The sequence below is a fragment of the Siphateles boraxobius genome, unplaced genomic scaffold, assembly GCF_051911475.1.
Source record: "Siphateles boraxobius isolate OS27281-9 unplaced genomic scaffold, OSU_SipBor_1 54, whole genome shotgun sequence".
Taxonomy (NCBI): domain Eukaryota; kingdom Metazoa; phylum Chordata; class Actinopteri; order Cypriniformes; family Leuciscidae; genus Siphateles; species Siphateles boraxobius.
This window is the reverse complement of record NW_027509180.1, coordinates 1,418,138-1,433,685: the sequence shown is the minus strand read 5'-3', so window position 1 is coordinate 1,433,685 and position 15,548 is coordinate 1,418,138. Positions and strand designations below refer to the sequence as shown.

The 15,548-nt window shown below is 42.0% G+C and overlaps 1 protein-coding gene across 1 annotated transcript in view; it reads right to left on the bottom strand.

The window, feature by feature from the left end:
* LOC143714503 (uncharacterized) overlaps positions 1-15,548 on the bottom strand; it is a gene marked incomplete at its 5' end in the record, with an annotated part of 55,437 nt that overhangs the window by 13,818 nt on the left and 26,071 nt on the right. Inside the window, 4 exons of the mRNA XM_077205720.1 lie at positions 11,958-11,999; positions 12,115-12,406; positions 13,021-13,028; positions 14,366-14,674. Of these exons, the coding sequence (XP_077061835.1) occupies positions 11,958-11,999; positions 12,115-12,406; positions 13,021-13,028; positions 14,366-14,674 (651 nt within the window). The remainder of the gene's footprint in view (positions 1-11,957; positions 12,000-12,114; positions 12,407-13,020; positions 13,029-14,365; positions 14,675-15,548) is intronic.

Below are 15,548 nucleotides of genomic sequence, written 5' to 3'. Positions count from 1 at the left end.
TGTTGGATAGAAAACGGGTGCTAAAGTTTTGACCGAATGATTCGATTTTGAAACGGGTTTGCAGTGTTTTGATAGAGTTAGTGTATATTGAAAACACTTTTTTTTGTATTTTGAAATAGAGAGTTTGTATTAATTTAAGAGAATGTGGTTTTGGGCAGAAAATTTACTATTTGGCTAATTGTGTGATTTAGGTGTGTTGCTGTGTTAAGAGCTTAGAAAAAGTTTTTTAAGAATTGGCAAACGCTTCTTAACAATTGAAAAAAACTAAATCATCACAAACATAATCAACTGAAGGTTTTGGGATCTGCCGACAGGAGGAGGAATCCGGAGCTCTTCACGCCACCAGGCCAACGCCAGAATGAGCTCCACATCTTCGGTTAGCGCCGTACTGTTTGGCTTCTTTAATATACAAAAAGCTAAATTTAATGAGTATTTTATTATTAATCTATTATTGTTCCTTGCAAAATTTCACATTCACCGTAGTAAATTCACTCTGCAGAATCCCTTATTCATTGTTTTTAGAAGAGAGGTCCAACAATACATCCAAAGCATTTCATCATCTAAGAATCTTAAAACTCTTAAGACCATAAACTTGTTTCAACTTTTTAATTTATTTTATTAAAGCATTCTGTTCTGTTTTTATTTTATTTATTTTTTATTTTTTACATGAGTATACATACAGGCTATGTATATGTGCTGTATTGCTTTCATTATTTTGTTGTATGTGTAACCCGTCTTGTCTTTCTGCGTTGTGTTCTGGGTTGTTCTCAAGTAGACATGGAGGCACGGGCAGTCACAATGCAGTTTATTATCTGCGGTCATAAACAATATGGCAATGAGTGTTGCGTGACATCAGGTTAGCATCTCAGTCAAATCCCGCATTGCTCTGACTCTATTCACATTAATCACATTTAACCTCTTTTCATTCATAAAAACTACATACATTTGTAATCAAAACAAATACAAAGAAAATATCCGAGATATTCCAAATAGAAAAACACATTGTAAATTCCCCTTAGTCATACATTAGTCATACATTAATTACATTATATAAACTACACATATATTAATTGAGTCATCTCAAACAAATATGCACAAACACAAAAAAAACATACCTGCGGTCATAAACAATATGGCAATGAGTGTTGCGTGACATCAGGTTAGCGTAGGGCTGGGCGATAAAACGTATGACATTGTTATGCGCATCTCGTCAGTAATGCCGGTTCCTTGATTAGTAGTATTACTAATATTTGGCAGCCAACGAGCCGGTAATGCAATCCGCTCGCCTGCACACATCCGTCGTTCTCGCGGCGACCCAGAGAAATCTCAAGTGAGTATAATGTCTGGTTATCCGGCTCACGCCGTTGGTGTCTTGAGTGTAGAAGAGGTGCCCACATCTCGGTGTTCACCCTTACACACAAACAAGATACCCCCCGTGTCTCCCGCAGAGCCAACTCTCATAAAGCTGGCAAATGCCGCTCGAGTGCTAGATGTAGAAAACGTGCCCACAACTCTGTGTTCACGCCTATTTTCTGCCCGCTCTGTCACACGGCCAGAAACTGCCTCATACATGTCAGGTTAAGAATGTAAGTTACGTGCCCGCTCATGAGCGCTCACGCTTACTAACAGACACATCGCCTCCGAAAAGACGCGCGTGTCCCGCTGCGGGCGGACCGCCGTCAAAGTTTATTTCCCTGTCAGTCCCCTTCAAACAGGCTACTGCAGTGGTTCATTTAACAGCCAACGAGCCGTTTTGTTCTGCCTCTCGCCTGCACACAAACGCCGTTTTCACGGCGACCCAGAGAAATCTCAAAAAGAGTATAATGTCTGGTCCGGCTCACGCCGTTGGTGTTTTAAGTGTAGTGAAAGTGCCCACGCCCCAGTGTTCACCCCTACACACAAGCACATCAAATCTCGTGTCACTCACAGAGCACACTCTCATAAAGCGCAGAAAAGCCGCTCGAGTGTTCAATGTAAGAAATGTGTCCACAGGTCTGTGCCCACTATCTGCCCGCTCTGTTACACGATCAAAAAGCAGGTTATGAATGTAAGTCTCGTGCCCGCCAGAGAGCGTTCACGCTTACTAACACAAACCTTCCCCCGGGCGCCGCCCGCGCGTTTAAGTGTTATCACAAAACGCAGGGCATTAATAAGACGCTCCCCATCCATTACGATCGCGGCGTCAAATACACTTGTAAGTCTCTTGCCCCGCTCACGCTTACAGGAAGCTTTTCCGCCCAGAGCGCTGCTCGCGCGTCAAAAAGTGAAAAGAAAATGTTCCCCATCCCTTATGATTGGGACATCTCACATAAATCAGCCGGTTTCGGCTTTCAGCGAGCAGCCATTGCCCAGAACTGAGAGCGCGCGCGCCGCGCTTTCGGCTCCGGTTCAGTTTCACAAGCCCGCAATGGCGGCGATCTGAACCCGGAGGCCATTCGCCCCCTAGCGGCTCACATAGCTGCGTGGGAAACTATCCCAGGGATTTCAGAATGGGTGCTGAGCACAATAATTCGCCGTCCCCCGCACTTTCGAGCCCGGACCGCGACGATAGTGAATGCGGAAGTAGCACACCTACTTCACGCAGAAATAGCAAAGCTGCTGTGCAAAGGGGCTATAGAAAAGGTACCGCCTTCTCTGAGCGAGTCAGGCTTTTACAGCCGATATTTTTTCGTACCCAAGAAGGACGGAGCCTTCAGACCTATCCTAGATCTGAGACATTTGAACAAAGTGCTTGCGAAAAGACCGTTCAAAATGCTTACGACCAGGAAAACCCTCGCGCACGTTCGCCCGAGGGACTGGTTTATTTCTCTAGATCTGAAGGATGCCTATTTTCAGATTCAGATAATACCCTGTCACAGGCAAATTTTTGAGATTCGCCTTCGACGGTCATGTATATCAATACACCGCCCTGCCGTTCGGCCTGTCCCTGGCACCCCGTACATTTACGAACTGCATGGACGCGGCGCTCGCCCCCCTGAGAAGTCAGGGGCTGCGAATAATGAACTATCTGGACGATTGGCTGATATTGGCACAGTCAGAGACAGAACTGCTATCTCACAGAACAGTGCTTCTCAGTCACCTGGAAAGCTTGGGTCTCACGGTCAACTGGACCAAGAGCTCATTACTGCCCAGACAGTCAATTTCCTTTTTAGGAATAGAACTGGATTCGGTGACCATGACGGCTCGTTTATCGACACAGCGTGTGCGCCGTGTTCGCCACTTAGCCGCATCTTTCCAGAAGGGCAGCTTTCTCCCTTTGAAAACATTTCAAAGGATGTTGGGCTGTATGGCATCGGCTGCAGCGGTGCTTCAGCTGGGCCTACTGCGCATGCGCCCGCTCCAACGCTGGCTGAATGCTCGCGCGTCCCGCCGAGCTTGGGTTTCTGGCGGCCAGAAAATCAGAGTGACTCAGACCTGCATAGCGGCTCTGCAGCCCTGGTTAGTAGCCGACTGGTACCAGCAGGGGGTGATGATGGGAACCATCTCTTATCGGAAATCATTTCGACAGACGCGTCCAACTCGGGTTGGGGCGCGCTGTTCGAGGGCAGACCGGTCTTCGGCCAGTGGTCAGACCAAGAGAAGTGTTTTCACATAAACTGTCTGGAAATGATAGCAGTCGAGAACGCGCTGAAGCGCTTCCTCCCGTTCATACAGGACCAACATGTTCTTGTCCGCTCGGACAACATGTCTGTTATCCTATGTCAACCGGCAGGGCGGTGTCAGATCCAGAAATCTCTGCAATCTGACGGAATGCCTCCTTATTTGGTCTCAGATGCACCTGCGCTCGCTGAGGGCGGCGCATGTGCCTGGCCATTTGAACGACAGCCCAGACAAACTGTCCAGGGACAATGTTCCCCCAGGGGAATGGTCCCTGCACCCCCAAACGGTCCAGAAACTGTGGCGCCTATTCGGCAGAGCGGAAGTCGACCTATTTGCGTCAAAAGACAACGCTCAATGCCCGATGTTCTTCTCGAAGGACGAGGACGCGCTGGCCCAGGTTTGGCCCAGCCTCCCGCTATATGCTTTCCCTCCGGTCTCTCTGTTACCACAGGTGATCAAGAGAATCAGGGAAACGCGCCACTCGGTGCTCCTCATAGCCCCGCGTTGGGAGAATCAGATTTGGTTCCCGGAACTAGCACGACTGTCACATACAGCTCCGTGGCCGATTCCGGTGAGGGCAGATCTCCTCTCTCAGGCTCGCGGCGCGATCAGGCATCCCCATCCAGAGCGCTGGTCTCTGCACGCATGGTTGATCAACGGATACTCGTTGCCCTGCCAGAAGGAGTGATGAACACGATCACGCAGTCTAGAGCTCCTTCCACGAGAAGGCTCTACGCGTCTAAATGGTCGGTGTTCTCCGGATGGTGCACCGACAGAGGTCTGGACCCACGGACATGCGGGGTGGCGCATCTGCTCACCTTCCTACAAGAGCTGTTGGATAAGGGGAGGTCCCCATCCACGCTCAAAGTATACGTGGCAGCCGTGGCAGCGTTCGCAGAATCGACGCACGGCCAGTCACTGGGAAGACATGAGTTGGACATCCGCTTCCTTAGAGGGGCTAGAAGGATGAACCCGCCGCGCCCCCCGCGCCCTCATTGGTCCTCGAGGCCCTGAAAGCCTTTCCATTTGAACCACTAGACTCCGTGGGGTTGAAATATCTATCACTGAAAACTGTCTTTCTGACTGCACTGTCGTCAGTAAAACGTGTGGGGGACCTGCACACGCTGTCTGTCAGCGCGTCGTGTCTTGAGCTCGGGCCGAATGACTCTAAAGTCATCCTCAGACCTAGACATGGCTATGTTCCTAAAGTGATGGGCACTCCATTCAGAGCGCAAGTTATTTCGCTGACAGCTCTGCCAGCATCTGACATTGAAAGTGATGTGAATCTCCTCTGCCCTGTCAGGGCGCTGAGATTTTACATTACGCGCTCCGCCTCCTTCAGGCGTTCAGAACAGCTTTTTGTTTCGTTTGGTGTGCGCACCAAGGGTCTCGCCTCCTCGAAACAGAGCCTGTCCAGATGGACAGTGGACGCTATAGCAGCTGCTTACGAGAGGGTTCCCCTGAAAGTTCGGGGTCTCATGGTGGATGCTTGGCGCACACGCCGTTGACAAAGTGTTCCCGTAGCGTAAGCTAAACTTACGCAATACGAGAGAACCTCTCATAAGAGAACGATACTCGGTTACTAACGTAACCTCGGTTCTCTCTAGAGAGGGAACGAGTATTGCGTAACCGGCCGTGCTCGCGCCACGGGCGACTTAGCTTCAGTCGACGAAAAACCAGGGAAGTCAGCCTACAGCCCCTACTTTATACGCTAAGCCACGCCCATTCTGGCGGGCTGTGACGCTATGAAGGCGCGGGCGCCCTTCATTGGGCGTGACGTCATGCCGGGCTCACTGGTAGGCTGCAGCAGTTGCCCGCAGGGCAGCCAATGAGCACGCGAGATGGCCTGCTCTAGGTCTGCTAGCTGCTGCACTGCGTTGACAATGAATACAAAATTAAGGATAATTTTTTGGCTTCAATATCTCGAGAAGATGAATCTTTCCCGTAGCGTAAGCAAAACTTACGCAATACTCGTTCCCTCTCTAGAGAGAACCGAGGTTACGTTAGTAACCGAGTATCGTTTTTGCTGTGTACAAAGAGCCGTAGTTAACTGACAAGCTGAGCCATATCGCATTAATTATTGCTGGCGATACGTCCCCGATATTAATGTGATATGGCTCAGCTTGTCAGTGAACTACGGCTCTTTGTAGTAAATGCCGCTCCATCTGAAAGCAGGTGAAGGCGATTTACTACTAATCAAGGAACCGGCTTTACTGACGAGATGCACATAACAATGTGATGCGATATATCGCCCAGCCCTAGGTTAGCATCTAAAAAAAATAGCATCACGTCAATACAATGTTAATGGCCTGCCGAACAGCTAGCTCACCACGTGCTGCAGCGGCTACCGAACTGCATTTAACATATAAAAACACAATATCGCGGCTCGTAGTTCATTAAGACTACTGCAAGATTCACTCATCATCATATACACTCTTACACGGTGATAAGTCAACAAATAAGTGATAATAACAACTTATATATCCGTTTTATTATCGGAGAAACCTAACGTGAACTCACCTCAGTCAAATCCAGCATTACTCTGACTGAGGTCAACCTTGCACGGCGCAAGTCCCCGGTCTGATGACGTCACACGCACGCACTGCACTAACCCGACGCGCAGGCAGAATGAACCCAAAACGAAACTCCCAGTAATACAAAAAGAAATATTTATTGGTGGAATTCATAAGTATACAAATAAACCTGCTGCATATGTAATTTGTACATTGTTGTAGGCTACTTGTATTTTTGATACCTTGGCATTAAAAAAAAAAAAAAATCTTCGGTTAGCGCCGCCCTTTTAAAGCGGAGCATCAGTAGATCCACCAATCAGGCTCCTCCAACGGCAGCCAATCCATGCACACATATACAAAACAACAACTCCACACAAAACATATACCGAGGATCGTAAGTAAGTTATGTTTGCCTTTTTCACAATGACTTGCTTGCTGTGTTCCTCATTTGTAAGTCGCTTTGGATAAAGACGTCTGCTAAATGACTAACTGTAAATGGAAACAATGTAATTTTTAATGTAAAAATGTAAATATGTATTAATAGACAAATGGTCAATGCATATTTTGCAATATATTAAAAAATATGAACACTAGTTTCTCATATATGGAAATGTATTATGGAATATATCGCATTATATTTTGCAGTACATTCCCATATATTGTTGTTCCGTAAGGGCATGATCTGCATCATTAATGTTTATTTGTGAAGGTCTTGTTCTTGTTCACAGAGGCGTAAAGTTGATCCTGCGGTTCTTCTCTTCCTCTGATGGCAGCATAAGTCACTGTATCATTATGATCCTGAAATAACAGCACAGATTCTGTCCATCAATGTTTGAACGTTTGATTATTATTATTAGAGCATGAGGTTCATTTATCTGAGAGTCAAACTTACATACACTGTTAGACCTCACCAGGCTTTTTTACAGTAAAATTCTGGCAACATACACTAAATTAAAACTTGAGTTAACTAATTTCAATTGCAGAAACCGACTGCTTTAAATTGACCAACTGACCAACTGTACAACAGTGTTGCCAGTATATACCTGTTTTATAACTTACAGTTTATTGCTGTTAAAATACATTTCGTGGGTGTGTATTTTTATCGTACACTGTTCACCCTTTCAATGCCACAGGTAAATTCACACTACAAAGAGTAAAGAGTAAAAAGTAACATTGACGCAGTGTTGCAGTGAGATAATTAAGTGAATAATATGTAAGTGATTGTTGAGCATTAGTGATGAACACCTGCTGTTAACAAGCAGAATCACTGAAGGAAAGAGGAACACAAGAACAGAAAATAGAGAAACACAAGACCTACAACTGACTTCCAGCCATCACACATTATTACACTTATTATTAACCAGTATTACTTTATTTCTTTCATACGTATACAGAAGTTGTTATTGAGATGTTTCATTTAAAATGTTTGGTTTGAAGTTACCATTATAGAGATCAGTGTTTGCTTTAGTTGAGATGCTGACCCTTGACATTTCAACATTAGTTTTTCTCTTGCTGTTTGAACTAAGTTTTTGCCAACCACCCATGTTCATACAGACATGTTTTGTGAATGCAGTTTGTAATATTGACTATGATGACAAAAACATCATATAGCATGATCATTCACTAATCACTGTGAAACTAAAGCAATGAGTTCCAATGATGTACTTAACACATCATGCACAACCAAAGAAAAAGAGCAACGCTGTCTTATAGAAACACAGAGATGTCAAAAATTAGCATATGAATCTCAACAATGGTGGCAATAATTCATTTATTTATTCATGCTGCAATGCATGCTGGGAGTTTTATACTATCCTGGAACCCAACATGCATTGCGACATGAAACTTTTGATTGTCACCATTGTTGAGATTCATATGCTGATTTTTGATGTCTGTGTGTGTAAGAGTTAAGCAAGAGTTAAAAATGTTGAAATGCACTATATGAGTTCACTGTTATTTAATAAAGTTGATTACAGAAACATTGCTGAATTTCATGAAAGCAGGTGAAGGCGATTTACTACTAATCAAGGAACTGGCTTTACTGACGAGATGCGCATAACAATGTGATGCGATATATCGCCCAGTACCATATCAAGAGACAGAATCTGCTAAGCCAAAAAAAATGTATGTAAAAGTTGTTGATTAAAGGTTTTAATGAAACTTTAATTATTTAAAATAACCTTAAAATAAAGGAAATAAAAAGGTTTGGCGCAAGGGTACAAATATGTACCCTATGCCAAGGGTACAAAATCTGTACCCTTGAGGGTACAGTCCCAGTGACAAGCCATGGTACCCCTAAAGGTACAATTATGTACTTCATTTTCTGAAAGTGTACTTAATAAAACATCAACAACTAAATAATAACTTTTGTAGATGTATGAAAGAAATAATGTTAAACAGGTTTGTAAACTTTTTTCACACTCAGCGTGGCTGGAAGTCAGTTGTAGTTGTTTCTCTTTTTCAGTTCTTGTTTCTCTGTCTTACAGTGATTCTGCTTATAAGGTGTTCATCAGTGTCTCTATTCACTCTCTTCTTTTCACTCAAGTGGACTATATTAGTGAACTAATGTAGGAAATAGTGAATGAGGGTGTGATTTTGAACAGCCTCTGAGTGTCGACTTTGAACGCTTTTAATTCCCAGTATATTCCTGTAGGCTATTTTTTCCTGTAGGCCGTGACCTGAGTCCACCTTGGTGGTTTATTTAGGACACTACCACCATGTTGTCCGACCGGACTAAGACATGGTGTCCAATTAGGTCTGGTAGGAAGCTTTTGAGGGCCAGAAAAAACGTCATTATTTCCATGCAGTTGATTTGCAGCCACTTTTCCATGCTCGACCAGATCCTTCTCGAGATCAACCCCACACTCAAAAAAATATGTTGGCTTTAATTAACTTTTTATGTCAACAGGTCCCACATAACTGGGTTACGTTAAACAAACATAATTTGTTCATGTAACTTCAACATCATGGAATTAAGTCATTTTAATTGACCCAGTTAAACTCTGAGCAGAGTGTTAAATGAACACTGAAGCAGTTTTAAAGTTAACGAGATAATTAAGTGAATAATTGAGTGATGATTGAGCATTAGTGAAGACACCTGATGTTAACAAGCAGAATCACTAGCTGCGTTTACATGGACACTTATAATCGGATTGACGGCTCAATCGGACTAAAAAACCTTCATGTAAACACCTTAATCGATCCGATTGAGCTCGATCCTATTGAAATTTCGATCGGATTGAAAGGGGTGGTTTACTCCTTTTGTAATCCGATCGAGATAACATGTAAACACTTGATCGAATTGAAAACCGAAACTAAAAGGACTGCGCATGTGCAATGACGTTGAAATAGCGTAATGACGAATGACGCGCGGAACAAGCTGTTCTTCCTCTTGAATAAAGTGAATATAAATGAGTGTTCCGTCATTAAAAAATTCTCATTTCACTCAGCGTCTGTGAAGTGGAGCAGGACAACATACCCACCAGTGCTTGTTTCAGATTATCATCCATGGACGACTGGTTTTGGGCGCGTGGTTTTACTATGTGATCAATAGCATCACGGCAAAACGGTTCATGCTCATCGTCTCCAAATCATGACCAGAGACGGATAAATATTAAGTCTGCTGTTTAAAAAAAATAAAGAACAATAAAGGAGAATAGTTATGCGCGAACAGCGGCATATTCGTGCAGTGTGCGCATGTCAAAAAATCAATTCCGATTTGAATCTTGTGACATATAAACGCGCACATCAACCCGATTACTTTATTTATAGTTCATGTAAACACCGTGTTCGGATTCATCAATCGGATTGATTTCATTCCGATTGAACCATGTAAACGCAGCCACTGAAGGAGAAAACCCGGAATGTTTATCAGTGATCAGTGTGTGTTTTAGTTGGGCTCTTGACCCTCACATCATTACCTTTAGATGGTGTTTGGCTGCTGTACATGAGTTATAACAGCCAGATGAATTAATAGAAAAGGTGATCTGATAGAGTTGGTTGTGTTTTAACAAAATCATTATTTCACAATAATTTGACCTGAATCACAGAACTGGCATTATAGAGCTTACCATTTTCAGTCTTTTCAATGAAATCCAAATGATCAAATTAATAATAAAAATAATCAAGAATCAGCCTGTGAATCTCAACAATGGTGACAATAATAAAGCATGTTGCAGTGCATTCTGGGTGCCACCAATCAAAACTCATTCATGGCTCCCATCATGCATTGCTGCATGCATAAATAATGAGCTTATGTTCAGAGGTGATCTGTTTGTCACCATTGCTGAGATTCATACGCTAAGTATTGATGTCTGTGTGTGCCTACACACAAATTTCGTATTTTTTTTATTCATTTGAATTTCATTGAAAAAGAAAAAAAATCAGAGATTGATTTCTATATGAATTCAGATCAAATGATTGTGAAATAATGATTTTGTTAAAACACACCCATCTCCATCAGATCACAGTTTCAACTTGTTCATCTGGCTGTTATAACTCATGTACAACAGCCGAACACCATCTAAAGTGAATGATGTGAGGGTCAAGAGCCCAACTCAAGCAATTACTTATCTCCATAATGGTGACTTAACCATTCCGGTTTTCTCCTTCAGTGATTCTGCTTGTTAACATCAGGTGTCTTCAATGATGCTCAATCATCACTCAATTAATCACTTAATTATCTCATTAACTTTAACACTGCTTCAGTGTTCATTTAACACTCTGCTCAGAGTTTAATTGGGTCGCTTAAAATAACTTAATTCCATGATGTTGAAGTTACATGAACAAATTATGTTTGTTTAAAGTAACCCAGTTATGTGGGACCTGTTGACATAAAAAAGTTAATTAAAGTCAACATATCATTTTTTTGACTGCATGCATACTTCAATCTGATAACGATTGGGGTCTTTCCAAGGGGCCAGGACTCTGATGCAGCCGTGGTCCACTTTGACGTGGAGGTGACCTGATCGCCATGTGCAAGCTAGTACTGGAGGGGACGCATGTGTAACAGGCCCAGCGGAAGTACTGGTGATGTAGAGGTCATGATACCTAGCGTCCTACGAAGTTCTGAGAGAAGAAAAGGCCCCTGCTTTATACAAATTGGCAAGCCGCTGAACAGTGTGAGTGCGCTCATGGGTTAGTCTAGAACCGCTCCCAGGAAAGAGATTCTCTGTGAGGGAGACAGTAAGATCTTGGCTGAATTGAGTCTGATTCCTAGGAATGTCAAACAGGTGAGGAGCACAGATCAGTGTGAAAATAATTATTCCTCCGACTGGGCCAAGATGAGCCAGTCGTCGAGGTAATTCAGGATGCGCATCCTCTTTTATCTCAGGGGGAAAAGTGCTGCATCCATGCGCTTTGTAAAAGTGCGTTTGTAAAAGTGTGTTTTTTTGCTCATCTGAACTGTTTTAATTGTTATAAAGGAGTAAATCTGAAAACTCACCAGCTGTTTTTCTGCAGATCAGCCAGAGAAGAGCAGCGACAGAAATCACTATAACTGAAGAAGAGATCGAGCACAGAGTCAGAGACGGACAGGCCAGATTCGGGACAATTACAGACAAAGACAAAAGTCATCGGCACCGAATGAGATTTCAAATGATTCTGATCTTCCTCTGACTGCAGATTAATGTCCTGTCATTTATTTATTGTTTATTGCTCTTCTACCAAGAAACAAAAGGAAAAAGACTGACATATTTCATCAACTCTATATATTTTATTGTATTATATATAATGTGGTAGAGTGTCTATATGGTAACATTCAAATTCTCTATATAATTATGATAGACAAAGTTGTTCTGTGAATAACATCATCAATGTCTTAAAAGCATCATCATCATCATGTACCTGTTGTAGAAGGACTCACTGCTGTCGCTGAATCAGCTTGAGCTGTCAAGATGAATGTTTGTTCAGATTATTCATAATGTACAATATTACCATTATATTTTAACTAGTTAACACACAGGATAACTTCTAATAGTGATTCATGAGACTGATTTCTCACCTGAATACTTGACAGTGTATGTGACTGAGGTCTTGAGTTGATTTCTGAGAGTAAGCTGACATCTCCACTCTCTGTTGTTATCTTCATTCAGGAGTGTTGTATTCAGAGTGATATTACAGTGATATTGATCTGATGATAATAATATCTGATATCTGGAGTCTGTCTTCAGATCAACACCAGTCTGATTCACCCACAACAGCTCAACTCCATCATAATGAACCAAATCATCACAGGAGAATACAGAATACAACTGACAGGAGAGAGTCACAGAGCGGCCTGGACTGATCTCAGTCTGTGAGGATGAAGATGATGAAGATGATGATGAAGATGAAGATGATGATGATGATGATGGTGATGAAAATGATGATGATGATAATGATGAAGATGGAGACACTGAAATTGAACACAAGACACAAATCACAGACTCTTCAATCATCATCTGAGTTTAAAGGGACCCAGATAGCAACATTGTTTCGGCCCAGATCCGGCCCACATCTGGCACTTCTGGGATGCGGATCTGGCCCACATGCAGCATGGAATGACGGCCCTTGGGCGGGCCGCTCCTGTTTGCCAGATCTGGGCCACAAGCAGGCCATAGCAATGCCACATGTCAGCCAAGAGCAAAGAAATAAACCAGAACTGGACTTTATCTGAGCCACAAAGTCTTTGTATATTAAATATGGCGTCATCTCAGCCTTAATAAGCCTGTTAACAAGCAGAATCAATGAAGAGAAGAAGAGAACAGAAAAAGAGACGAGCAGAAACACAAGAACTACAACTGACTTCAGACACAGTCTTAGATGAAATCAACTGAAGAGAAAAGAAGACATTAAATCTGTGAAGATCTCAGCAGAGGAGGATTAAACAACTCCACAAACAGCATTACCAGCTTCACTTATTACTAACCAGACTCACTTTATTTCTGTCAGACGTCTACAAAAGTTTTATTGAGAATTAACTGAGGTTTAACTCTAACGTGTGTCACCATAACAGTGATTCGTGTTTCCATTAGTTGGGCTCTTAACTCTTATTTGAACTTTTGTCTGTCTTGGCTGCTGTGACAGTGTGTTTATAAAACATATTTGCAGCAGCATAGAAAGCTTAAGTGAAATGAGATCAGGTGATGATGGGTACCTGTGTAAGGATTTATAATCATCATGAAATAACCTGATTTTCTGATGTCATTTGAATCAAACCGACAGAATGTATTGATCCATTTATACACTTTTGATACAAACCCTGTATTCCAGCAATAAAATTCTAACAACCATGAGTACATTAAATTGGTGTACAGTGAAAAACACAGACATCAACGATCATCGTATGAATCTCAACAATGGTGACAATAAAAAGGGCCATGCTGCAATGCATGCTGGGTACCAGCTTAGTACAAAACTACCAGCATGCATTGCAACATTAATAAATTATGCAGCTGAATTGTCCTATTATGTTTTACCCTAAACATTTTCTGTTAGATTCAATTGATATTGATTGAGGTTACTTCATGATGATTACAAAACCATCAACAGGTGGCAATCATCACCTGACCTGATCTCATATCACTTTAGCTTTCTATGCTGCTGCAAATGAGTTTTACAAAAACACTGTCACAGCAGTCAAGAAGGACAAATAATCAAATAAGAGTTAAGAGCCCAACTAATGGAAACACAAATCACTGTTATGGTGACACACGTTAGAGTTAAACCTCAGTTAATTCTCAATAAAACTTGTGTAGACGTCTGACAGAAATAAAGTCAGTCTGGTTAGTAATAAGTGAAGCTGGTAAAACTGTTTGTGGAGTTGTTTAATCCTCCTCTGCTGAGATCTTCACAGATTTATTGTCTTCTTTTCTCTTCAGTTGATTTCATTTAAGACTGTGTTTGAAGTCAGTTGTAGTTCTTGTGTTTCTGTTTGTCTCTTTTTCTGTTCTGTTCTCTTCTTTCCTTCAATGATTCTGCTTGTTAACAGGCTTATTAAGGTTGAGATGACGCCATATTTAATATACAAAGACTTTGTGGCTCAGATAAAGTCCAGTTCTGGTTTATTTCTTTACTCTTGGCTGACATGTGGCATTGCTATGGCCTGCTTGTGGCCCAGATCTGGCAAACAGGAGCCAAGGGCTGTCATTCCACGCTGCATGTGGGCCAGATCTGTATTCCACAAGTGCCAGATGTGGGCCGTATCTGGGCCGAAACAATGTTGCTATGTGGGGAGAATCTGCCCTTTTTAAATTGAATAATCATAAACTTACCATGAAGAACATGCAGATAAACAAGTGCATCAGTTCCTTGTTGTCTGTCATTCACATATTGTCTGCAGATGTATAATCCATGATCTTCTTCTGTGACGTTCTTGATGTTCAGAGAGCAGTCAGACTCCAGACTCAGTCTCTCATGACTCTCTGTGTCTTTATTCTTTATCCCTCCAGTAATCAGTGCAACTGCTGCTGAGTGTCTGCTGAAGGACCATGTAGTTGATTTGCAGTCAGAAAGAGCATTATTACAGGACAGACGCACATTTTCACCAGAACTGATGAACACATGATGCACTCCACTGGTGCCTGAAACACAGTATACCTCAGTGATCATCATGATATTAATAATTGCAAAAACATAAAACATAACAGCATACAAAGCAGAAGATTCGAATTGAAGACTAACATTTTACTGTTTAATGTTTTTTTGTATTATTTTTCTTCATTCATTTTTATAATATTTTCATAATGTATTTTAATGTATTAAGTCAGAGTATGTTGAGAGTTGTTTAATCCTCCTCTGCTGAGATCTTCACAGATGGAATGTCTTTTATATTCAGTTGATTTCATCAAAAGCTGTGTCTGAATAGGGCTGGGCGATATATCGCATAACATTGTTATGTGCATCTCGTCAGTAAAGCTGGTTCCTTGATTAGTAGTAAATCACCTTCACCTGCTTTCAGATGGAGCGGCATTTACTACACAGCACTTACTCCAGTGTTAAATTAACACTCAAGAGTGTTAAAGTTAATGAGATAATTAAGTGATTAATTTAGTGATGATTGAGCATTATTGAAGACACCTGATGTTAACAAGCAGAATCACTGAAGGAGAAAATCACAAATTGTAAGCCACCGTTATGGTGATCAGTGTTTGCTTTAGTTGGGCTCTTGACCCTTATATTTTCAACTTAAATCTTGTTTGTAGTGATGGGATTTATGGCTCTTTGAGGGGATCCGGATCTTGGCGATCCGTTCCTTACAAAGAGCCGTTCAAAAGAACGGCTCTTTTGGCTCTTTTTAAATATTTAATCAGTTTTAAGAAGCCAGCTTGAGGGCATCTCAGTTTATCCTGGAAATAATCACTGGGAGGAATGATGAGGTGAGATTTGTAGTCAAATAATTTAAACTCAGATATCACACACCAATATCTGAGTTTGAATTTTTCTGAAATATAGATT